The sequence below is a fragment of the Mauremys reevesii genome, linkage group 1, assembly GCF_016161935.1.
Source record: "Mauremys reevesii isolate NIE-2019 linkage group 1, ASM1616193v1, whole genome shotgun sequence".
NCBI classification, from domain to species: Eukaryota; Metazoa; Chordata; order Testudines; family Geoemydidae; genus Mauremys; species Mauremys reevesii.
The window spans coordinates 257,655,545-257,681,487 of record NC_052623.1 but is presented as its reverse complement, the minus strand read 5'-3'; the positions used below and the strand labels follow the sequence as shown (position 1 = coordinate 257,681,487).

General features: G+C 43.4%; 2 protein-coding genes across 9 annotated transcripts in view; one reads left to right on the top strand and one right to left on the bottom strand.

The window, feature by feature from the left end:
- Positions 1-420: 420 nt before the first annotated feature.
- Positions 421-10,552, bottom strand: MRPS33 (mitochondrial ribosomal protein S33). 4 transcript variants are annotated; one of them, XM_039482257.1, is made up of 4 exons: positions 10,406-10,552; positions 4,791-4,853; positions 3,548-3,803; positions 421-898 (listed from the first exon to the last, which is right to left on the bottom strand). In XM_039482257.1, exons 3-4 carry the CDS (start codon positions 3,760-3,762, stop codon positions 793-795), a joined length of 321 nt encoding a protein of 106 aa, XP_039338191.1. In that variant the 5' UTR covers positions 3,763-3,803; positions 4,791-4,853; positions 10,406-10,552; the 3' UTR covers positions 421-792. The 4 variants fall into 4 exon arrangements, with proteins under 4 accessions (XP_039338191.1, XP_039338183.1, XP_039338199.1 ...); XM_039482249.1 differs by having other exon boundaries at positions 10,342-10,496; XM_039482265.1 differs by lacking the exon at positions 10,406-10,552 and adding an exon at positions 9,678-9,699.
- A 238-nt stretch (positions 10,553-10,790) lies between these two features.
- Positions 10,791-25,943, top strand: part of TMEM178B (transmembrane protein 178B) — a 364,196-nt gene continuing 349,043 nt past the window's right edge. The window contains exons 1-4 of one of the 5 annotated variants that reach the window (XR_005583010.1): positions 10,791-11,088; positions 13,116-13,312; positions 13,856-13,939; positions 16,231-17,231. The gene's annotated coding sequence lies outside the window, so the exon portion shown is untranslated. Of the gene's footprint in view, positions 11,093-13,115; positions 13,313-13,855; positions 13,940-15,819; positions 17,232-25,943 lie in introns of those variants that run through there. The other 4 variants (XR_005583006.1, XR_005583004.1, XM_039482217.1 and 1 more) reach the window with 4 other exon arrangements.

Here is a 25,943-nt window from a genome sequence, read left to right as displayed (position 1 = left end):
TCTGATCTCCTTTTGGAACAATACATATTTAACAATAATACATTTGGTAGGGACCAGAACTTGGAAGCAATTTAGAATCCTCACACCACAACTTCTATCATCTGTAGATCTAATTATACACAGTACAGTGAGAGTGTTGTGGGCAGGGAGGGACCAGAAAGTGCCCTCCAGTGCAGAATGCAAATGAATTGTTTCCAGCATTAAGTAAAAGCAACCACCAAGGCAAAGGGTAGGGCGGGTAAAGCTGCATGCATTATAAATTGATGTTCCAGGCTACACAGTAGCAGAAGGCATCATTCTTACTGAGTCTGAACCAAACAGCACTGGGATCAATATAAGCAAGTAAGACATACTTAATGAACAAAAAAAAGGTAGAACATGTAGTATTTTGGTGAAAGTGAAAAGTCAAGAAACAAGGACTGAAAGCAGCAAAGGTGAACACCAAACATGTAGATCGGTTTTTATTGCTGACTCAGGTAGAAAAGGGCTCCCATAGCAACTGAAACAAAAAACCATCATCATCATGGGTACTGGAACATACTGAATTATTCCCATATATACAGTCACTGGTGAAAAAAAAAACATCATCCCCCAAAAACCTGAGCACTCAAAGAAGCCTAGTAAAAACAGAGTTCGATTCAGAGTTTAATATCTGGCAGACTGCTTACACCCAATCCCCACTGCAGCCATAAACTCAGCTGCATGCAAATCCATCTCTGGCTGGGAAGAAAGGGATAGGGTTGCTTTTGCTCTGACATTTCCAAAGTAGTCTGTTGCAGTTCCAAAATAGCACTATTTCTTCTTGGTAGCTCTTTTTCCTTCTCCTTTCTTGGGTTTTCCTTTACCACGGAGCTTCTTCAGCCGCCTCATCTCTTCCTTAAAATCTTGATGTTCATCTCTGAATGGAAGAAAGAGAGGGAAGAGGGTTAAATTTAACTTCTTCCAAAAAAACAAGAGTGCAGTGGGTTCTGGCGGCCAATACTTCCCACTCAGAATGGTAGATTCCCACTTAGAAGAACGGAGAGATGTACACAAAACAAGATGAGAACTAAACATACAACATGTACATTATCCTAGTGTGTTTTATATCAAGAGGAAAACAAACCAACAACGTGATATTTTGCATTACATCAGCACCTTCCATTCAAGAATCTCAAAGTACTTAACAGAAATTAAGGAATGAAGCCTACCACCAACATGTGAGGTAGTGTTATTCCATTTTAAAAGGTGGGGTAAAACAAGACTTAGGGTATGGCTACACTTGCAACTGTACAGCGCTGCCGTGGGGATTAGCTTACAGTGCTGGGAGCCGCACTCCCAGCGCTGGGGCACTGTTTACACTGGCGCTTTACAGCGCTGTAACTTGCTGCGCTCAGGGGAGTGTTTTTTCATACCCCACGAGCAAGAAAGTTGCAGCGCTGTAAAGCGCCAGTGTAGCCATGGCCTTAGAAGTGAAGGGACTTGCTCAGAGTCACACCAAGTCTGTGGCAGAATGAAAAACAGGATGCAAATCTCCTCACTTGCAGTCTTGTTGTTTATCCAATGCTCTCCAACTCCCACACCCACACCTATTCCCAGGCAAGTCTGATGGTTGTCCAGATGTGTTAGAGAATGAAGCTTATATTGAATCTCATTGAAAGATTTCCTTTGGTACTTATGGAATTAACAAGATTGCCTTTATCAGCTACAAATGATATATATTTCTTACAGTACATTTATTGATCCATTGTGCTCAAATGGGAAGTAAAATATAAAATCAAAAAGAGACAGAAAATCAAAATCCCACGCCCCCAAGCTAGCTCAGAAGTCTCATCTTGTGTTGTAATGTCATGCAAAGACTTAAGTTTGGGTCATTAGCTCCTAAGAAGAGAGGCAGGGAGGGCTGCAGTTACACCTGGCATTGCTCTCAATTGATTTCACTGAAGGGTTCTGGAGGAATCTATATCTGCCAGTGGGATCTTTATTATTTATTTGTATTATCATAGCGCCTAGGAGCCCTAGTCATGAAGCAGGACTCCCCTGCACTAGTTGCTGTAAAAAAAGCAGTAAAAAAGTGAACAGGGGTGGGGAAGTACAGGATAGGAAATCCTGGAGAACCCTTTAAACAAATTCCACTCCATCTCCCATCCAAATGCAACTTAGCAGTGGAAAGTGTGGGAAAATGGGTAGTAGCACCTCAAGCTTGTCTAAGGCTGCTGCCCTGCTCTTTTTAATACTTCCAGAAAAGCTTAAGAATTATTCCCAGGCCCCCTTGGTCTTTAGATCTGTGTCTAATGTCTACTGCCTACCACAACATTTATTTCTGAATAGCACACCTGAGCCACTGCAGGCCTCTCTGAGCATACACAAGAAACAAGACACTTGAGCGAGCACAGTTTATAGTTTGGCGTTTTGTGCCACGAGCAAGTTATTCTAGGAAGTGTTGTTCTTACAATAGTGCAGGCAACACCTGGATGGTCACTATATAATAGGTAGGATTTCTATTTCTAGTATGGTAAAGAAACTCCTATAAATTCCAGGCCAGTTTGCCAGAGTAAAGGCTGCATTTAACTGCCTCAAAGAACATCTATAAGTAATCAGTTCAGAGTTTCCTTACTCAAAATTGTAAAACAATTTCCCTTCATTTTGGATGGTTTGAAGGGGACTTCGTTTTTTAAAACTTAAAGAAAAACCAACCACCACCAAATTTCAAGGATGGATACTGAAGTAGCCATAAACACAGGGTAAGATATTTTAGCAGTTGGTGTGTTAACATGCTATACGTCTTTTGCAGCTCCTTGAAAGAACAGGACACCCCATAATTGTTGCCTTAGCTTCTGTTCTGCAGACAGACATCACACCTATCATTCATCATCTTTGCAAAATGCTTTCTTAATGGATAAGGCCCCTGTCCCAAACAGCTAGAACAGGGGTTCTCAAACTTTATTGCACCGCGACCCGCTTCTGACAACAAAAATTATTACAAGACCATGGGGGAGGGGAAGGAGGGCCAACGAAGCCTGAGCCCACCCAAGCCGTGCGGCCTCCAGTAGAGGGGGCAAAGTCAAAGCCTGAGCCCCACCGCCCCAGGTGGTGGGGCTCAGGCTTCAGCTTCAGTCCCGAGTCAAACCCTGTGCTTGGGTCTCAGCTTTGGGCCCGGGCTGCAGCAAGTCTAACGTCAACCCTGGCAACCCCATTAAAACAGGGCCACGATCCACTTTGGGGTCCTGACCCACAGTCTAAGAACCACTGAGCTAGAAGAAGCATGCCCCATAGTGACATGTGATTGCTTAACTACACCCATTGGTCTACGAACTCTTGCCCACAAAAGATTCAGTGCATCTAAACAGGAAAAACTACATAAACAACCAGTCCACATTTTACTCTATTCTTCCCACACCAAGCACAGCAAAAAAAGTGCTTCTTCTATATGACCTGTCTGTTTTCTGAACTGCACCACTTTAATAGTTCTACTGCTGCTTTAACACAACCCTAATAGAATCCACAAGTCCTTGTTGCCCAGTCCATCCCCCTCACCCCCCGCCCCTCCATTACACATATGGATCACCTGTAGAGGCCAAAGAAGCGGAGTTTCCTCATGAGGGCGAAGTAGGTGTTGTGAGAGGGATACCAATCGTAGACCTCCTTCCGTTTGGCAAAGGGCTGCTCGCTGAACAGCTTCACTACTTTCATGGACTTATTGTCTGTTGGCCTGACAACTTCTCCAAATATCCGGGCACTCAGGCGGGCCATCCGCAAGGCATAATTGGAAAGAGCAGACATCTCCGGGCAAAGAATGGACACGCACACATATGCACACTTCCCTACAGAAGGAAGAGGAAAAACTGCAGCTATTTGAGATGTTCCAGGATCCCAAGCGTTTGCCAGTATGATCCTGTCTTCCACTCTCAAATCACACTTGCAATTCACACGAGGGGCATCATGCTTGAGGCTGCATTTCTCACTGCAACACAGTTGATGCCAATGTCTTTGGCATAACCATAAAACACATTACTTATCACTTTTAGCACGTCTGAGGTTTGTCATCCCAGCTCTATGTAAAACTAGTCTAATTCCTAATATACAGTTCTCCATATAGAGACATCACTTAATTTGGTAGTCTCTGCAGAGAAGACAGGGATTAAATGGCATGAAGACTCAGGCCAAGATCCTCAAAAGGTTTTTAGGCACCTAGCTTCCATAGATGTCAATATAGTTAGGAGATTCATATCTCCATTTCTTTCTCCCATTCCTCATCTCTTTGGATTTCATGCATGTCCTCCACCACGACCTTGTTTTCTGTCAGTTTTCTCTCATATCTGTCCTTTTGTTTGAAGCATGTCCCCACCTCCCTCTTCCAACTATTTTTCCACTTTTGCCTTCTCTTTTCCAAGAGAACCAAACATGTCAACAAACTTCCCTCCAACCAAGGAGACTCCCTCCAGAGTCCCTCACTTCTGCTCCTTCAGACAGCCAAATGGAATCTCTCTAGAATATAAGATGCTCTCAGAGTGATACTCCAAACTTTTAGCCATTACTGCTAGACCACAAGAGCAATTCTCTCTCTCCCAACCCTAATGATCCCTTTGATGTTTTTCTTCAGCTCTCTTCACATTTCTCCTTCCCCATTTCTTTCCTCATCTTCCTCTCTATTTAAATTTGTTCTTTCCCACAGAATAGCTCTCAAGCTCCTACTGTCCACTGAATGAACCGGACAAACCTTGTTAGATTCACTCTACTTGCTGGGATCAATGGGGAAGCAGCTACACAAAATGAGACAAATGAGAGAGTGAGAGAAGGAAAAGACTAACCCTTTTATTTGTCTTGGCTTCAGCAGCAGATCGCCCCTCTGATTCTTCCCGTAGGATTGACAGCTATAAACAGGAGTAAGAGGATTAGATCTGCTTTTCTCTATTATTGCAGTCAGCTCCACTGGGGAAGCATTGCATATGAGGCACAGAGGTACAATCCTCTGTTTGGGATATTCCTGGCAGTGGAGTTTCAAGCAATTTATGTAATATGTCATATAGGGCTAGTGAACAAGATCATACGGGATTCCCATGATCCTGTAATGACTTCAAACCCCCTGTGCTGCCCATACCATGCCTGTCTGGTGAACAGGTGATGGTTTAAATCTTTAGAGCTGGCAGCATTCTTTCATGAGCACTAGATTGACTGTAAAGTCCTTGTTTTCTTTTAAAAAGCATTTCACAATTGCATCCAGAAACCAGCAACAGAATCAAGATGAGCATAAAAATATTGGAGATGTATAAAAGCAACAGTGAAAACCACCTGTAGGACCAAGCCAGGTAGATTTAACTAAATTAATTGGGAATATTTTGTTTAATAACATTATCTTGAAGTAAATATTACCCCACGTGGGCTTTTACATAGTGGAGGAGCTGGTGCACAATCGCCTCCTTAGATTTGCTCCCACTGGTGCTCAATAGCAAGACAAAACAGAGGGAGGAAGTAAATTCAGCACCCAAATAATAATGAAGTGTTCTGGGTCAAAAGAGAATACGAGAAGAACTACAATGGGAGGGCAAGCAAAGTGTCAGAGGCTTTACGGCAAAGCAATGTCCTAATGTGAGAAGAGAGAAGTTCTGGAACAGCTGCAGTCCAGCATCTCAGTTTATCACAACCATGGGCTACATATGGTAGAGTTAACATAAGCCTCTCCTGTGCTACAGTGGCTCTCTTTCTTCAGCAGCTAGACATCAGACAGCCATGCTGAATCACAGCACCGGCCTTTTCTAAACACATATCCTGAAGTCCTGAAGAACCCAATAATAGTGGGGGATTTCAATTATCCCCATATTGACTGGGAACATTTCACTTCAGGACGAAATGCAGAGATAAAATTTCTCGATACTTTAAATGACTGCTTCATGGAGCAGCTGGTACGGGAACCCACAAGGGGAGAGGCGACTCTAGATTTAATCCTGAGTGGAGCGCAGGAGCTGGTCCAAGAGGTAACTATAGCAGGACCGCTTGGAAATAGTGACCATAATACAATAGCATTCAACATCCCTGTGGTGGGAAGAACATCTCAACTGCCCAACACTGTGGCCTTTAATTTCAAAAGGGGGAACTATACAAAAATGAGGGGGTTAGTTAGACAAAAGTTAAAAGGTACAGTGACTAAAGTGAAATCCCTGCAAGTTGCGTGGGCCCTTTTTAAAGACACCATAATAGAGGCCCAACTTCAATGTATACCCCAAATTAAGAAAAACAGTAAAAGAACTAAAAAGAGCCACCATGGCTTAACCACCATGTAAAAGAAGCAGTGAGAGATAAAAAGACTTCCTTTAAAAAGTGGAAGTCAAATCCCAGTGAGGCAAATAGAAAGGAGCACAAACACTGCCAACTTAAGTGCAAGAGTGTAATAAGAAAAGCCAAAGAGGAGTTTGAAGAACGGCTAGCCAAAAACTCCAAAGGTAATAACAAAATGTTTTTTAAGTACATCAGAAGCAGGAAGCCTGCTAAACAACCAGTGGGGCCCCTTGACGATGAAAATACAAAAGGAGCGCTTAAAGATGATAAAGTCATTGCGGAGAAACTAAATGGATTCTTTGCTTCAGTCTTCACGGCTGAGGATGTTAGGGAGATTCCCAAACCTGAGCTGGCTTTTGTAGGTGACAAATCTGAGGAACTGTCACAGATTGAAGTGTCACTAGAGGAGGTTTTGGAATTAATTGATAAACTCAACATTAACAAGTCACCGGGACCAGATAGCATTCACCCAAGAGTTCTGAAAGAACTCAAATGTGAAGTTATGGAACTATTAACCAAGGTTTGTAACCTGTCCTTTAAATCGGCTTCGTACCCAATGACTGGAAGTTAGCTAATGTAACGCCAATATTTAAAAAGGGCTCTAGGGGTGATCCTGGCAATTACAGACCGGTAAGTCTAACGTCGGTACCGGGCAAATTAGTTGAAACAATAGTAAAGAATAAAATTGTCAGACACATAGAAAAACAAACTCTTGAGCAATAGTCAACATGGTTTCTGTAAAGGGAAATCGTGTCTTACTAATCTATTAGAGTTCTTTGAAGGGGTCAACAAACATGTGGACAAGGGGATCCGTGGACATAGTGTACTTAGATTTCCAGAAAGCCTTTGACAAGGTCCTCACCAAAGGCTCTTACGTAAATTAAGCTGTCATGGGATAAAAGGAAAGGTCCTTTCATGGATTGAGAACTGGTTAAAGGACAGGGAACAAAGGGTAGGAATTAATGGTAAATTCTCAGAATGGAGAGGGTAACTAGTGGTGTTCCCCAAGGGTCAGTCCTAGGACCAATCCTATTCAATTTATTCATAAATGATCTGGAGAAAGGGGTAAACAGTGAGGTGGCAAAGTTTGCAGATGACACTAAACTACTCAAGATAGTTAAGACCAAAGCAGATTGTGAAGAACTTCAAAAAGATCTCACAAAACTAAGTGATTGGGCAACAAAATGGCAAATGAAATTTAATGTGGATAAATGTAAAGTAATGCACATTGGAAAAAATAACCCCAACTATACATACAACATGATGGGGGCTAATTTAGCTACAACGAGTCAGGAAAAGATCTTGGAGTTATCGTGGATAGTTCTCTGAAGATGTCACGCAGTGTGCAGAGGCGGTCAAAAAGCAAACAGGATGTTAGGAATCATTAAAAAGGGGATAGAGAATAAGACTGAGAATATATTATTGCCCTTATATAAATCCATGGTACGCCCACATCTCGAATACTGTGTACAGATGTGGTCTCCTCACCTCAAAAAGATATTCTAGCACTAGAAAAGGTTCAGAAAAGAGCAACTAAAATGATTAGGGGTTTAGAGAGGGTCCCATATGAGGAAAGATTAAAGAGGCTAGGACTCTTCAGTTTGGAAAAGAGGAGACTAAGGGGGGACATGATAGAGGTATATAAAATCATGAGTGATGTTGAGAAAGTGGGTAAGGAAAAGTTATTTACTTATTCCCATAATACAAGAACTAGGGGTCACCAAATGAAATTAATAGGCAGCAGGTTTAAAACAAATAAAAGGAAGTTCTTCTTCACGCAGCGCACAGTCAACTTGTGGAACTCCTTACCTGAGGAGGTTGTGAAGGCTAGGACTATAACAATGTTTAAAAGGGGACTGGATAAATTCATGGTGGCTAAGTCCATAAATGGCTATTAGCCAGGATGGGTAAGAATGGTGTCCCTAGCCTCTGTTCATCAGAGGATGGAGATGGATGGCAGGAGAGAGATCACTTGATCATTGCCTGTTAGGTTCACTCCCTCAGGGGCACCTGGCATTGGCCACTGTCGGTAGACAGATACTGGGCTAGATGGACCTTTGGTCTGACCCGGTACGGCCTTTCTTATGTTCTTATGTTCTGCATTTGTAGGTCAGACCTAAATGGAATTGATTATTATTTTGCACTGGCCACCACCTGCACAGATACCAATGCACTCTACTGTGCCACAACCAACCCTCTCCAGTCTCCCTTTTCCACTGTGCCAGGAGACATGAAACCACTCTTAGCTCCTAGATGATGCAAGACAGCAGAATAGTGATGGGCTTTTAATTTAATAGTCCCTGCTGGGATCTTCTAAATAGCCTAATCCAAGGTTGGAGTCCTTAGCTAATCCTATCTAATCTAAGAATACCAGAGAGATTAAACTGGTAAAAACTGAAAACTCCCACCAGTGTCTGAAGAGCTATCCAAGCCGGTCTCCTTGGTGACCCGAGTTTCTGTGAGAAGCAGATGGAAAGTCTGAGCATAGTACATGAAAGACTACTGATACTGCACACTGCCCCAAGTGGTTCTGTGCCCTGCTCTGTCCACAGGTGCTGCCCCTGCAACTCCCATTGGCCGCAGTTCCTGACCAATGGGAGCTGTGGGGACAGCGTGCAGAGCCCCCGGCTGCCCCTATGCATAGGAGCCAGAAGTGGGGGGACATGCCGCTGCTTCCGGGAGCTGCGCAGAGCGGCCACTGACCCCTCTCCCCAGCGGGAGCTCGAGGGCCGGATTAAATTGGCTGGCGGGCCAGCCCTGGGCCATAGTTTACCCACCCCTGAGCTAGCCACACTAGGGGCTGGCCCACACTTCTGGATGACAGTGATGTTATCAAACTGACTGTTAGCAGTTTAACACTGAATGCTGTTTTCTGATAGGTTGTTTGCCCTGACCTCATCCCACTCCTTTTCCTCTTAAATGCCATTCTTTCCCTCTCCTTTGCTCCTACTTACTGCCTCTCCCCCTTCCTCCACTATGGCCCCCACAGTACAGTCTTTAAAAAGACCTGTAGACCACAGGATTAGTTCTCCCTTATTAATATAATTTTTAACCTGACAGTGTCTTTAGAGATAGGCGACAATGCAGGAGAGGGCCAGAAACAGAAGAGCGTAATCCCCATCAACAATAGCCACCTGTCTCCTTCCAACAGTTTCTGATAAAATATGAACTAATTCTTAATGTTACATTGCTATCCATTCTAAGGGCCCTACATCATTTCAAGTGCTTTCCATGAAGAGGAAAGACACTAGCATTCTAAGTAGGAGGCACAGTTTAGATTTTGACAAACAAGAATAAAGGGGTTGGGTTACAATACCAAATTATAACAAAAATGTTCCCATTAATTTTATTTTTAAAAAGTGAAGGAATTTTTTTTTTAAAACAGTGAAACATTTCATCTCATTGCCGCATCCCGAACTTACAAGACCCTGACGGATGCCATGGCGAGCACCAATTGCAAAAGCCTGCAGTATCCATGGTGGGGATAGCACAACAATCTCTGTAGCTGAGAACCACTGATACAGTTCAGGGCCAATAAATTCACCCCCTACGCTAAGTTATTCCTTAAAGTTAGGTACAGCTGCTATCTCTCACAGCACACAGACAAGCTTCTCCTCCATCCCACCCAACATGCACAGAGAAGCCCCCTACACAGCAACACGCCTCCTTCCCACATCATACCACACAGGAGCCCCCTCCCCCACTACCCTACACACAAGCCCCTCCCAACTTCCGCCCCTCCCCCCAGGTACCCCTCCTGCAATATATACACGCATGAGCCCCCCCCCTTTTACTAGCATCCACAGGAACTCCCAACACACACACACACGAGCCCTTCCCCCCACCACAGGTACCCCTCCCCCCCCAACACGCACGCACACGAGCCCTCCCCTCCCCCCCAACACACACGCACACGAGCCCTCCCCTCCCCCCAACACACACGCACGAGCCCTTCCCCCCACCACAGGTACCCCTACCCCCTCCCCAACACACGCAGGCGCGCCCCCTCCCCTTGGCGCACAGCCTCCTGGGCTCCCAGCTCTCCCCCCTAACCGGGCCTCACAGACGCCCCCACCCCGACCTCACCTCTCTGCCCTGCCGGTCATGCAGCCGCCGCCCCCACAGGAAGTGTCCCTCCCGCTAATCTCACCGGGCTGCAACAGCAAAGCCATAGAGCGCCGGCGCCCCGTCACCACCCAACACAAGAAGACAGAGTTAGCCGTGCGCATGCGCTCTACGGACGCCGCCAGCTCGAGTCCCTTCTTCCCCGTGTGGGTGACGTCAGGGTACGGCGGTTGTTGCAGTGCCGAGGGTGGGGGCGCGGCGCTCGTCCCCGGGCGCGCGCCCGCTGCTGGGTCACCGCCCGTTCTTGGGCGGGCGGCGGCGGCTGGTTCTCTCCCTCTGACTAGGGGGGCATCCCGGCACGGGGTTTCCTGGGAGAGGGGCGGAGGGCAGCGGCACGCGCCCGGGGAGCGCGCTGCTAGGCAGCCGCTGCTTAGTCCCCAGGGCAGGCAGCGTGTGTTCACTCTCCCGGAGCTAGGGGGACGCTGCCGTGCCCTGCCTGCAGCGCCCTCGGGGCAGTCATTTAGAAGGGGGCTCTTTGCACGATGCTCAGCAGCCCTTCCCCCCGCAGCGAGCTTTGCCCCCACGGCATCTGCCTGCCGCCCTATGAGCTAATTCCTGCATGTCCGTAGGCGCCACAGATCTTCTGCCACTGTTTTAAATACGTGAATTCCCTGCTTGGAACAACCACCTTGTTAAAAGGGATAATGAATGAGCAAATGTGTGGCACAGAACAATCCGACGCTGGCAAGGCACTGACTAGATGACCTAGTAGGTGCTTTACATTTCTAATTTCCCTTTTAGTGTTGGTTGGCCTAAAAATGTGCCTACTGTAAAGGTTCTATTTCCATTTTAAGTTTTTATGCAGCATAATCCCCGTCGTGTCTGATTGCCTAAAATAATCCTGCTTGGTTTCCAGCTAAGGGACATCTAATGCCTCAGAACTGCTACACTATAAAAGCTCCAGTAACTCAAGACTCAGTTAAGATTCAAACCTACTGGGTTCTGATCTATTGTTATTCATTGTGCCACTGGCTCCATCATGAAGCAGTTCTGCTAGCTAGAAACATCTTCCCCTTGGCCCTTCGTCTCAATCTTGCCTCTGCCTTGCAAGCATGCACATGCTTATTTTTTTGAACGAGTGTTCCCCTTGTGGGAGTAAATTTAAGCATGTACAAAAGTGCAGAATCAGGGCGTATATTTCTGTTTGCAAATCAATAGTTCCTTCTGTCAACAAAACAACAACCACATGTTATTTAGTCTTAGACCAATAGTAAAGTAAAAATTGTTTTCTCATCAGTTCCTTATCCGTTACTACTATATGTATTAGTTATGATGGTAGCATGCAAAGAGCTGTCAGGATTATGGCCGCATTCAGCTAGAAACTGTACAAACATACAGGATGACAAAGTCACAATAGTTAACAAAGCACAAATGTAGTTTCCACTTAGTGCCTGTTACATTGCACCTGGAAAGTAAGGTACTTTTTACAATCTGTGAAGCTGTAAATGGTCTGAGAGATTGCCTTTCTCTCTAGTGCCCATCGAGAAGTTTAAGATCTGCTAGTTCCTAGACTTTATGGGACTAGTGGAGGGAATCATCTGTAGCATACTCCTGATGCAGAACTTGTTCTTCCTGAGGTCTTGCCTATATTAAGTACAGTAGTACTTACAGTAGGTAAGAAGTGCAGTAATGTTAATTGCCTATGGTAGTGCTAAGCACCATTGTGAAAGCCTCACAGGTCTGTAGCACACTACTCATTCATATACAGAATTGTTCCCAATGGTCCACAAGTGATCATACTCCTGTTTCTATGATCCTAGTTGGATTCCAAGACCGTTAACCATTTGCTAAGGTGAATGGGCTGGAATGGAAGATTCCCACCATCTTCTGGGACTATTGCTAATGATATAGTGCATGGGTGATCACTTGGCTGGTACTTTATTATGAGCTCCTCTAGTCACAGAGAAAGGGCTGTGGTAAATACAGTAAGCATTTCTGTGGCCCTGTTTCCATGGCATTCTTTCCTACATTCCTTATACACCTCCATTCCAGCCCAGGATGATGAACACAGGAAGATACGGGATGAAGAAACAGAGTGGGTTCATAAGGTTTACACTTCACCTTGTTCCCTGAAGTTGATGGTGTTCAGAGCACAGGGCAGAGCTACTTGTTTTTAATCAGGCTTTTATTTTTATTATTTATGCAATACTAAGTAAGTAAACAGTGATGCACAAACTAGGCAACATCTATACTTTGGTGGTTGAGTGGTGGAACAAGTGAATAGGTTCCCCTACTTAAGGGATCTAATGACATCAGACAGGAGATGTGATGAAGAAATCGAGAGAGAGATACAGCTTGTAAAAGATATATTCAACAACTTCCAAAGATTTCTGTGTTGTCAAAATTTAAAACTGCACATCTGCACTAGAATGCTGAAGTGCTCCATATGGACAGCCTATGTCACATAATTTATGTTGCTCAGGGGTGTGAATAAACCACCCTCCTGAGCTAAGTAAGTTATACCAGCATAAGCGCTTGTGTGCACAGCGCTATGTCGGTGGGAGACCTTCTGCCACTCGCTGAGGTGGTTTCTTTATGTTGATAGGAGAGCTCTCTCTCACCAGCATGGAGCTTCTTCATCAGATGTGCTGTAGCAGCATAGCTGTATCGACATAGCTGTGCCGCTGCAGCACTGTATGTGTAGACATATGAATGAAGAAATTATGGGAAGGATTAATTTAAAAAGTAAACTTGAGACCCTAGGTAAAAAACACATCTTTTTGTGGACATTTCAGCACTCATACTATCAGGCAAGATCATAGGAAAACCAGGAAGAGGAAGAGAGTCAGTTATATTGGAAATGTCATCAGGTGGACTGGTATCCAAAGAAGAGTGAAAGCTTTACAACTTTGTTGTGACTGCAAAAGATGGAAGTTGGTGGTCAACAGTCTCTACGTTAGAGACAGCACTTGAAGAAGATGCAGTACTATAGGTGTGTATAGTGCTTTACTGACAAATAAAGTGACGTATTGCTCTGAGTGGTTTATAATCTAAATTAGACTGACACGATGGAGAAGAAGAGCAAAAGGAGGGGGAATGGGAGGTATTGGAGGGTGACAACAAAGAAAATTTGGAAGATAAGCTGAGTATTATGAACATGTCTTTTTAGAGCTTTCTTGGCTTTTGGTTCTTAATAAAGTAATATTTTTGGCTTGGACAATGTCTAGGATGAGGGTTGGTAGTACAAAGCTGACCAAAAGAGGGGAGTCTTGAAATGAGGTTTGAAGGAGAGTTACATGGGGCATAAAACCAGGGTGGCTATTCTAGGCATGGGAATTTGCGATGAAGGAAATATCAAGACACAGGGTACTGGCAGAGTAGAGCATAGGAAGGAGTGGTTAATCAGACATCATAGTAAAAGTGCAGGACAAATCTTGTGTGCGGGTTACAGGGCAATAACATTAATTATATGAAGTCACCTATTTGGTTGATTCATATTTTTTGTACATTTTAATTTAAAATTGAACATAAACAGGCCTGGACAGTGGGACTCTGGACACACTATGCATGCTGGAGCCTGTCTCAGTCTATCCATTAGAGGGCAGTAGTACGTCCACCAGTAAGTACAATAGATCTGTGGATCAGTTAGTTTGTGACTCACAGGATAGTCTCAATTTATTAATTTTTATTTATGTTTGGAAATGTGTAATACATGGTAATAAATCCTAGTCCACTGTGGATGGGATAAATATCCCTAACCCCCCCTATCAATTTGCTTATAGCAGGTGGTTCATGCTGTAGAAGGAACACCTTTTAGACTGTTCTATTTTAAATATTGAAGTTAGAAGATGTATTTTGACTCAAGTAGAGAGCTGCATAGGGCACTGTGTTAATTTGCATTGAGTATCAAGTGCTGTCTATTTAAAAAAATACATTATGTCTGATTTTTTTTTTGGTTAATGATTAATGTGATTAATTTGTGAGCTTGAACTGGGCTGTCTTTTCCAGTGATTCACACTAATCCCTGAGAACAACTAGTAATGCAAATCCCACTATGGAGAATATGTTGTACTAGGGGGATGACAGTCTTTGGGTGACGTAATATCTTTTATTAGACCAATAGTCTTTGGGTGGTTGTTTGCAACATATTGTGGCTTTAAGATAACTCACTGAAGTCAGTGCTTCAGAAGGAAATTTGCAAGGAAGCTGCTATTAAACGCTGCCACTTTGACCCCATTAGAAACACTGTGGTGTACGAGATTTCAAGACTGGCATCAATTAAAAAGAAAAATCTAAATTATTTTTTCAAAGCTTGTTTGAGTCTCAAGTTCATTGCTTTCCAGGCCAGTGGGGCTGTGGAGGCAGCATTCTCACCTCCTGGGGAAAGAGAGCAAGCACGTTTTATGTCTCTAGTGCTACCCTCTGACTGATGCTTGAAATGGTATTGACCGTATGTGAGGGAAGTGCATCAAGTCCTTTTTGAATGGATTAGTTGATTAGCACAGTATGGGGTACACGAGGATGAATGGAGACAAATAACGGGGGATACAGAAAATCCCCAGTCTTCAAATGCATGTCATCTAGACTGAATGATTCATAGTTCAAACGTATGTCCTAATACATGGCTAACATTAGATGGAATATTTAAAATTAAGAGAGGGAATGTTTCCTTGTGGTTAGATCAAGGGCCTGGGAAGAGGAGGTTATTTATTGTTACTGGACATTCTTTGAGATGTGTGGAATACAGACAGTAACCACAGTGGTTACTGTCTGTATTCCACACGGGTGTATGCATGCACGCCAGGTGCCTGAGTCTGGAAGTTTTTTCAAGCAGTGTCCGTTGACCCGCACATATGCAGTATCTTCCTTCGTGTTCCTGACCAACGGTATAAGGGATGGTGTGGGTCAGTGCCTCTCCAGTTCCTCCTCTTATCGCTGTGCACTAGGATTCCGAACCAGAGGGGAAGGAGGGCGGGTAGTGGAATACAGATTGGGACCACACATCTTGAAGAATTTCCAGTTACAGTAAGTAACCTTGTCCTCTTGGAGTGCTGGTCCCTATGTATATTCTACATATGGGTGATTTGCAAGCAGTGATCAGTGTAAAGGTGGGTGCGAGGAAGCTGATTGCAGAGCTGCCTGTAATATAGCCATTCCTATTGCTGCATCAGCAGCTGCTGCTTGAGTCAGGGTGTATTCTGCCATAAATGCATGGACAGATCGCCATGTTGCAGCTTTGCAAATGTTCTGCAATGGGATGTCTGATAAGGATGCTGTGGAGACTGCTTGTGCTCATGTGGAGTGAGTTGTAACACCACCAGGAAGGGGAAGCTTTGCTATTTGATACTATTCTAATATGCATTCCAAGATGCACTTAGAAATTCTTTATGAGGTTATGGGTGGGCCCCTTGAACTTTCTGCTATAGCGACAAAGAGTCTCAAAGATTTCTAAACTACAAGACAACTATTTACATCAAATATTTACAATATTTTTTTTAGCGATTGCAAGAGCGAAGGAGGACAGGATTGCAACTCAGGCCGTGCGTAAGTAAGAAGGAACTGGAGAGGCATAGACTCGCACCACCCCTTATGCCCTCAGTCCGGAGCACGAGGGAAGATACTGCACATGTATGGATCAACGGACACTGCTTGGAAAAACTTCTGGACTCAGACACATGGCACATATGTGTATCCACATGTGGAATTCATATAGGGACCAGAACTTGAAGAAGAATTAGGATTGCTGAATTCTATTCCTAGCTCTGCTACTGACTCCCTGTGTGATCTTTGGCAAGTGAATTAACCTGTTTGGCAACTTATGCTTCTGTAAACTAGGGATAATAATATACTTCACAGACGGAGTGGTGTCCAGGAGCTTCTGGCCTGCTTCCTGATTAACTTTGCTTCTAGGTAACCCATGAGCCCAGTTGCACTGCTTGGAACTGACAGAGTGGCCACAGCCCGTGATTGGATGCTGGTTTAGCAGCCCTGCTGATAAGCCTGGCTCCCCACAGCAGATCAGCAGCTGCTCAATGTGTACCATGTCTTCAGCTGTGCTTGCCCTTGTTCCAGTCCTTGCTCCTGCATTGTTCCAGCCTTTGTTCCAGTCCCTGCTCCCCACCGGCTTCAGACTTCTGGCTTAGATCTCCAGCTTTGCCTCTGGCTTATGGCTGTGGGTGATCATCCAGTTCTGGCATACAACTTCTGTCTCTCAGGAACTGATCCCTGGCTCTGTCTCTGGCTTACATTTCTGATTTACCCCCTGCCTCTGGCATTTGGCTGCTGTCCCTCTGGTAATGACCCTTGGCTCATTTCCTGACTCTGCCCATCATGGACCCAGCTCTAACTGGTAGCCTGAACTCTTGCTTCCACCACCTTGTCGGCTACAAATGGTGAGGCATAGTTGAGGTTTGTAAAATGCTTTGACGTATGGAGATGAAAGGGGCTTTTACCTATGCAGAGTATTCTTATTACTTTACCAGCATTTTATATTATATGCAACAAAACTTTTTAAAAGTAGCAGCAACAAAAGCCTGTCATTCTGACAAGAACAAAATATTGCATTGGAAAAGAAAGGAAAAATTAAAATGACAGAATCCACTGAAAGGAAAAAGACATAATGGAGACATCTGGCTCTGTGCTGATAAAAGCTCTCACAGCTCCTATCCCATCATCCTTTGCAGAGCTCATCTGAAAGCGTATCTTTCAAGGGTTTCCAAAATGAAAAAAAAATCTGTCCACGTCTAACTATGTTTGACCAACTGTTTAAAAAAAAGTGTTCGAGTGATAAAATCCTCAGGAAGATAACCATTTCTCAAACAAAAAGTTCAAGAGGGTTCATCAGCCCATTTGAGTAATAAACAGAAGTGTGCCATCAACAATCTCAGGGGTGACCTGTAAATGCATATTAAACTCTCCATTCTCCCTGCTGTATTACATAATTTTATCTTCTTTTTTATAGCACAGACTACCTGAGAATTTACTCCCCTGAGAAGTTAATATCCCTTCTGGAACCTTTAGACACTTATAAAAGCCGTCTGTATAGCTCTGTTGGCAGCATCTTGCGTCTTACTCAGAAGGCATTGGGCTCAATCCCACACTAGGCTTGGCTTCATTATTTTTAGTGCTGACACTGCAGTGTGGCATTTGGAGTGGGGTGAGGATTGCTGCTGCTGAGCAGATATTAAATTGAACTCCCTTTGTCTGTATCAACTGTTTTGGAGCTCCAAATCCTGCTCCTTCCTCCATGTGTGTAGAAGGCCTTGCCTGAAGCAGTACTAGTTCAGCACCATTGAGGGTGGAGGAAACAGTATTTTTAGAGACTGCAGCCAGGGGCTATGCACACACCCAGAATCCCTACAGAACTCAGCTCCGTAAGGGTTCCCACACAACCATATGCAGTGGCTGTTTGGATGTAACACAGTAACAATTGATCTGTTGTTGCACAGAATCTCCAACATTGACCCAACATATGCAGGGGTACAGAGGCTACTGTAGTAGCACCAAGATAGATGTGGAGGTTGTGGAGAGCGGGGGAAGATCTCCTCTCTCAGCTCCCTCGGAAGACACCAGCAGCTAGCCCAGTTATCCAGGCTGGGCACTGAGAACGGGTATTTCCCCACAGTGTCTGGTGACTGCTGATTTTGCTTTCACAGTCACTGCGCTATGAGTATCTAACGTGTTGTTGTAAAACACTTGGGTATCTCAAAAGAATGGCCATACTGGGTCAATAGTCCAGTATTCTCTCTTCTGCCAGTGGCCAGTGGTCCATCCTTTCAAAGTCTGAAAGGTGCCATAGGAAAATGCTAATCTAAGAGAGAGATGTCTTGCTATAGGTTTATAATAATGCCTCATTTTCCATGTCAGCTTTAGAACTATAATGTATCAGATTGCAATTTTCAATGGGAAATAACTATGGTGTCTAAGAAACTAACCACTGTTGTGATCTCAGTTCATTGTTGGTTTAGGAAATAGAGTTGCTGACACCACTTGGAAACCATCCTACGTAGCAATTCTGTAGAAATACATATTTTCTTTCCTTAGTAATAATACAGAATGAGAGAAAGAGAAGGAACCAGTGACGATTGCATAGAAACTAGGTCTCCTTGCATGAGAGTTCATCTCTTCCTGCTGTATATTCCCTACCTAAAATTATAATCCTCTCTTTGTGATCTAATCATTTCCACAGCAACCAATTGTGAATATCACAAACACTTCATGTGGGGGAAAAAAGCTGCAGGAATAGATGAACTCTGAAGAGCCAAAGAGTGCATTTTTATGCAAATACCTTTATTAATAAAGAAAAAGGAGCAAAATACGGAAGTATAGGAGATAGCAGCAGACTTGTTTCTAAATAGAATGCTTTTAATCCTAGATGTCACCTGCTCTTATAGAAATTGTTTTCACTATTGAAAGAACCTGCTCAGCTGGTACTCCACTGCCAACAAAGATACATGAGAATTGTTGCCTGGTGGCCCCAAACTGACCTTGGAGGCATGTGTTTTTGGGTAAAATATAATCTATTTGCTAACATCCTTAGAGAAATAATAATATACGTTATTGAAGCTGTAACAGGAACTAGAAAAATCCAAATATATGTTTTAAAAATAGGCTTGGCTATAGGTTTTTAGTAGTAAGGGCTTAGCGAGGTCCAAAAGTAGTTTGCAGTCGCATAAGCTAACGTGAGTATTCTGTGTTAGTGAAATGTATCTTGTGATAGTTTAGAAATGCACTACGTGATAAATAGGTAAACTACAAATGAACATACAGTTGCACCTTAGGGTACCTTTGCAATAAGGTGGCCATGCAGCTAACTGCATTCACATATCAAAACTATTGATACATTAACACAAATGGGTTGCACCAGTGGTCGGAAGTTTAACTATGGTTAGCTGGAATAACACACATGGGCAGGGGCTGACACCTTATCATATATGGTCCCGGACATGCATGGATGAAATAAGAAGATTTAAATAGAGACTGGGAGTGGCTGGGTCATTACACATATTGAATCTATTTCCCCATGTTAAGTATCCTCACATCTTCTCAACTGTCTAAAATGGGGCATCTTGATTATCACTGCAAAAGCTTTTTCTCTGCTGCTGATAATAGCTCATCTTACTTAATTAGCCTCTTACAGTTGGTATGGCTACTTCCACTTTTTCATGTTCTCTGTATGTATATATATCTTCTTACTACACTTCTACCTCAATATAACGCGACCCCATATAACACAAATCCAGATATAATGCGGTAAAGCATTGCTCCGGCGGGGCAGGGCTGCGCACTCCGGTGGATCAAAGCAAGTTCGATATAACATGGTTCCACCTATAACACGGTAAGATTTTTTTGGCTCCCAAGGACAGCATTATATCGAGGCAGAGGTGTATATGTTCCATTCTATGCATCTGATGAAGTGGGCTGTAGCCCACGAAAGCTTATGCTCAAATAAATTTGTTAGTCTCTAAGGTTCCACAAGTACTCCTGTTCTTTTTGCAGATACAGACTAACATGGCTGCTACTCTGAAACCTGTCATAAAAGATTTAGTTATGCAACCTATTGTTGGGGCACCAGGGGAAGCCTGACCCAGTGCCCTCCTGTGATCTCCACTTACAACTTTATGGAGAGCCTTAGAAACAAAGATGAAAGGAAAATAAGTATGCACAGTGAAAAACTAAGTATGAACAATGCAGGAAACCACTTTAGTGTACATCTTATTCTTATACTTATGTATATAGATTTTTCCCATGATTTCAATTATTTGTATTAAGTAAAGCTCATAACATCTGTGTATGCTTCACCAGTTTCATCTTCAGAATTAACTAGGTAGCCACCTGAAAAAGAACCAGTTATTCAAGACAAGAACCTGTTGCACCTCTATAAATTTTATAATTGTAATAATAGATCAGGCTACAGGATTAAGGCTTCTCTTCTAAGTCATGCTTCAGAATTAAGGAACTTTTTAGAGAACATACTTTTCTGGCCAGGTGCTAGTTTTTGGTTTTGTTAACTGGCTTTTCTTCCAGTCCCTCCTGTGATTTTTCCATGATCTTCTGTGAATTACATTTAAAAACAAACAACAAAAACCTCGTCTTTCTTTTGTTGCCAACAGAAGCAGTAAATCGAATTGGCAGCTTGGAGTTGGCATAGGCATGATGCAGATGTGATACACTTATGCCAAGGAGAAAATGTTAAGCTTAGACTATGGCTCCATATCTCTATGGACTAATGCATGAAATATCATTGATATGATCTGTGGCCAAGAGTCCCTTTGGAAAAAAAAATAGTGTCACGGTAGCCATCAGTAACAACCACTCATCTATGGGGAGGTACAGAATGACCTTTCACCAGATGCAGACTAACAGTAGTAGAGATGCGCCTTAAGTATAAGACCACATATATGAACCAAATATTGATGCGCTACAGCAAGGTATGAATTATTCAGTGGGAGTTACTAACAGGCTTTAATAGCTGTGTGTTAGGCCCAGCTTTAAGAGGTGCCACTGGACTCCTCATTGTTTTTGTGGATACAGACTAACACGGCTACCCCCAGATACTTTAAGAGTAGGAATCCCTTCTCACCATTCGTGCTGTTGTCTGTAGGACCCTGATTCATTGGTTGCTGAAGTTGGAAGGTGTGTAGGGAATGTGGCAGAGAACTGCAGGAAGAGAAAGGATGGTTGCATGGTTAAGACAATTGAATGCTGCCCTGGAGAACTGGATTCTATTCCTGCCTCTGCCACAGAGTTCCTGTGAGAGGCTGGGCAAGTCACATGAACCAACATTTTCATAGGTGGCCTCTGTGTGTTCCTCATTTTCTAGGCACTCCGCTTGAGACACATGGGTCTGATTTGCAGAAGTGCTGAGCACTCACAACTGCAACTGAGGTCAATGAAAGCTGTGCTCTGAAAATATAAAATGCTAGTACTGTACTCTGAAAAATGTGGCCCTACACTTCTCAAACTTAATGCTCAGAATATGTTGGCACTTGAGAATTTTGGCTTTAATCTCTGTGCCTCAGTTCCCACTGTGTAAAATGGGGATAGTACCTCCTCAGCTGTAACATATGGGTGTTGAATTTAGTTCTTTACAAACATTAATGAATTTAAGACACTACGCTGACAGGACCATAGAAAAGCCCATGAGGAAATGAATAATTCTATATTCAGTGCTGGGTTTTGCCAGTGCATTAAACAATGCAAAGGACCACACAACAAATGATGAAGATAAAAAGAAGTGGTGAATAGCTGTTTGTTAAGTGAGTGCCATCTATCCTGTTCATTGAAAAAGGCAAGAGTCCTGTAGAAAAAAATTGTATGTGATCATGTAGTTAAAAGCTATCATAATGTGCAGACATACATATGCGGGGTAAATTACTATAGCACAGGTAGCCTTAATTCTGGCATTTCCTAATTTGGGTGTTTAATTTTGCAACCCTTAACATAGTTTTATATATATAAAACTATATATATATAAATATACCGATATATATATATACCGATGTAGAGAAACAGTGTGTGTGTGTGTGTATTGATAGGTTTCTAATTTGTGCAATAATATGATATATCTATCACCTGGGAACATCAGTCAAATTTTGCTCTTCTACATTGGTGAAAAGCTGAAGTAATTTCTTTGCCATTAGTAGAATTTATCTGGATTAGGTGAGTTTACTAGAGCAAAATTTGATCTACAGCAAAAGCTTTGTAATTCAGCATGTTGGGGGAATGGGGGAGGTGGGGTGCCAGTTAGTCAAATATTTCATTTAATTAAGAGTTATACTTACCAATGGAATACCAATTTTCAAAGAATAAGAATACAATAAAATGAATAAAGTATAAAATAGTATACAAGTACTCAGCAATCCAGTAGAAGCACTGCACTGCAGGGTGGCTGGGGTTTGTTGAAGCACTTAGGTGTATACAGGTAAAGTTTTCTATACAGTAGGTTATCTTATAACACTACATATTGCTATGGGCAGTGCATGGCATACACACAGATCACTTAAAATACACTTAACACTCAAACTATATTGCACATAATTTAATCTTTGATGATTCAGAAGGCACTTCAGGATCTTGCAGTGCCTCAGGGTCATCATTATCAACATCAATTATCAGTATAGATGTAGAAGGTGTAAGAGATTGGGCTGAATCTGTAATGATCCTATGACACACCCTGGAAGCTGCTTTTTTGAATAAATCCCTGATATCAGCTTGCTTACTTGTCTTCTGCCTCTTTTACATAAAAGTAGAGTGCAGAATGTGCAATCGCATAACCTCCTGGGCAGTATACTAGTGCTGGTTACTAGACTGAAGATTTGTATTGGGAGATATCAGAAATGCTGGTTAATAGAGCTTTGTGGTTTATAAAATGCCAGATAGCACAGCTTTTCCTCTATTACACTGTGTAAAATTATCACTGTATTGTGTCAAGAATGTATATGTGAGCTGTCTTACTATGTAATTTGTAGAATGGGAGCTTCTGGTCTCCCAAGAGACTTTGCTCCCAGATTCATTATTGCATATGTAGCACTGAAAAGAATTAATATTGGACAATGTGCAATAGTAATAATTTGGACTACATTAGGGAATGTAGAATTCATGAGCGTTTCCATAAAAAGCTCAAATTATATATGAATATATTTTTTAAAAATTATCTGTGTTTATTTTTGACACATAGGAGCCAAATCACTACATTGAAACTAGGATGTAATTTGTAACAGCAGTTGGGGTTTTTGACGGAAATATAGTAAAAGAATGTGAGACGGCTGTAAACGATTATAGGATGGGAGATCATGTAGAAAAAGAATGGATGACATTGGGGGTTGAATGAAAAAGATCAAGAACTAATTATTTATATTACAGCAGTGTCTAGAGAGGCTCCAACCAAGACTGGAGTCTCATTGTGGCAGGCCAGTAGTTCTCAACTTTTTCTGTACAGTAGTGCCCTTTTCACTATGGTGACTGACTTCCAACTAGCTGGGATCTAGCCCATATTCCAATCTTATTAACATGGGAGGAGCAGAATGGCAACAACCCCCGACTCCTGTTTGTGTCCCTCCTACAGGCCACAATGCTCACAGAGAACTCCCATGTTAGGCGCTGTACAAACTTAAAGTAGGAGACAGTCCCTGCCTCAAAGAATTTACAATGTAAATAGACAAGACAGAGAAAGGGCAGGGAACTGAAGGACTCAGTGATTTGCTCTCTGATGCACAGCAAGTCTGTGACAGAGTTAAGGATTGAATCCACATCTCTTGAGTCTCTGTCCAATGGCTTCACCCCCAAACCATCCTTCCCCTCTCTATTCTAGATTCCCTCTTATAGAATCTGTGCTAGATCTTGTATTGCTTGTGCACCCAAAAACTCGTGGGCAGTGGGTGAACCATGGGCTTGGGGAGGCTAGCCCCCAGCCCGGCCCACCCCTTCGGCCTGAGGCCCCGCCCCTTCCCCCCCCAACCCAGACCTCCTCCCAGCTGCCAGCCCCCCCGCAGCCCTGGGTTGCCTGGGCCCCTCCCCCGCCACAGAGTGCCAGGCAGGTGGCATGCAGTCCCCCCACCATGCCCCAGAGCACTGGGTGGGCGGCACGCGGCCTCCCCCTGCTCCGGAGAACCAGGCGGGCAGCGCAGCCCCAGCCACCCAAGTGCCAACTGCCTTAGCCCCAGCCCCAGCAGGCTTCCCTTCCGGAAAGAGGAGCAGCCTGCCTGGGCGGGGGCCAACTGGCAGCAGGAGAGGCCTCGGGGTGGAGCGTGGGTGGGGCCACACAGGGCGCTTTGGGGAGGCACTGCTTTCCCCAGCCTATTATACATGCTGCCCAGGCTGGTAGCACAAAGAATTGCCAAAGAGAGAAGGGAAATACTAAGGCTCAGCTCTCTCCATTGAATAAATTGAGTTAGCAGCACAGATCCCTGTGAACAGGAACATGTATTGAGCTGTTTAATCCCCTCCCCCACTAGATGGCACTGAACTCTCTTTCTTAAAAAAAGAGAGAAGGAAGATGAGGAAAAAATATGGTGGAGGTCATTTTGATTTTAAAATATGAAGAAAAGCAAATTGCAATTGATTCTCCAAGCAACCCTGCCCTTCCCCCAGCCTGACCCCCAAATGCCTGAATGCACCTCAGTAGGGCCTCTCTGTAACTGACGTTTTCTTGAAAGGCATTAGGCTGCTGTGGCTAAAGGATGCTAAGGAGAACTGAAACAGTCCTGCAAGGGGAGGGAGAATGGACTGTCTTTATCTGTAAGATAACATCTGTGGTGAGGTCTAACCAGTAATACAGGCAGCTTGTCACAACAAATTTGTTCTGAATGGAATCTTTGGGCTGTTCCTTCAGACATGGTTTTTAGTGCACCAGTGCCTTATCTTGTCTATCTTTCATAGATATTGTAATCTACACAAACAAATCCCTCAACTTTCATTTTAATAATTTCCTCAAATTACATTTTTATATCCAAACTGATTTCAAGTCATTATATCAATCCCCCTCCCTGAGACACCTCTAATTAACTATAGAGAAACATTTGTATATAGGACCCAAAAGAGTCTGTGTAGTCTTCTATACTTCTTCAAGATTGTTGTCCCATCTTACATTCATCAGAGTATCCACAATGATTGTTTTTCCCTTGGTGAGGTGGGGCCAGGATGGGAGTGAGAGAATTTAATAATGATCTGTTTACGCTGAGATGGGGCTGCCTATAGTAATCTTGCGAGGAGTCAAAGAAAATGTTTGTAAGGTCTGCACTGAGCAGTAATCTACCCCTTTTGAGAAGACTGAGACAATGGGAAAAAATCTTAATTCTAAGAGTTAAATTGAAGTTAATCTGAAACCCTACACTTTCTTGAACATTTATATACTGAAAGTGACTTGAGGGAGGATATAGATTGCTGTCTGACAGTGCTACAAATACAAGCAAAAAAACTGCACATAGAGTGCCACAGGTTTGCCTTTGAAAGGAAACAATCCAAACCTGGATCTAGGTGGATCCTGCTAATTTTTGGCTTCCCAGACTGTAGGTGACCAAAATAAAGAGCAAATCTAGCCTCTCCAACTGCAAAACAAAAATAAAATAAAATAAAATAAAATAAAATAAAAATCCAGCCCCTGATGCATCCAAGAGTAAGAGTATCACAAAAACCAAAGTCTGGCACATGGATCCTGCTGAGCCCTGCCAAAGTTTGGCCCCTTTCCCCAAATTCTAATGTCTAAATAGAAAACGTGTAGACGTTTCTATCTTAGATTATTCCTGTGGCCCCTGATGCATCTTGGCTCCATATAACTGGGGGAAAAAACCAAACAGATCTAGTAACCGGACAATGGATTTTTAACCCTGATCCCCCACAATTCCACAGTCTTAATAGACAAAAAATAGCTTCCAATACACCACAAAATCGAGACCTTGTGTCACAGAGTCCACTCACTGCTAGGGCACCTCCTTCTGTCTTTTCCAATGCCCCTTTCCTTACACCATGCCCCCTCCCCCGGGACTTGAGGTACTCCTTTGTGACTAGGCTCTCCAGCCAGGTCACTACAGTTCTGCCCTTCCAGGATATCGAAGTCCCAATGGATGACTATCCCAGGTAGTCTTTTGCTCCACTGCCAAGTCTGTGCCACTTCCCCAATGGCT

Coding starts and splice junctions, on each gene's coding strand:
- MRPS33 (XM_039482257.1), bottom strand. CDS start 3,762: ATGTCTGCTCTTTCCAATTATGCCTTGCGGATGGCCCGCCTGAGTGCC. Junction 899..3,547: donor CGCTTCTTTGGCCTCTACAG/GTGATCCATATG, acceptor TCTTCCATTCAG/AGATGAACATCAAGATTTTA.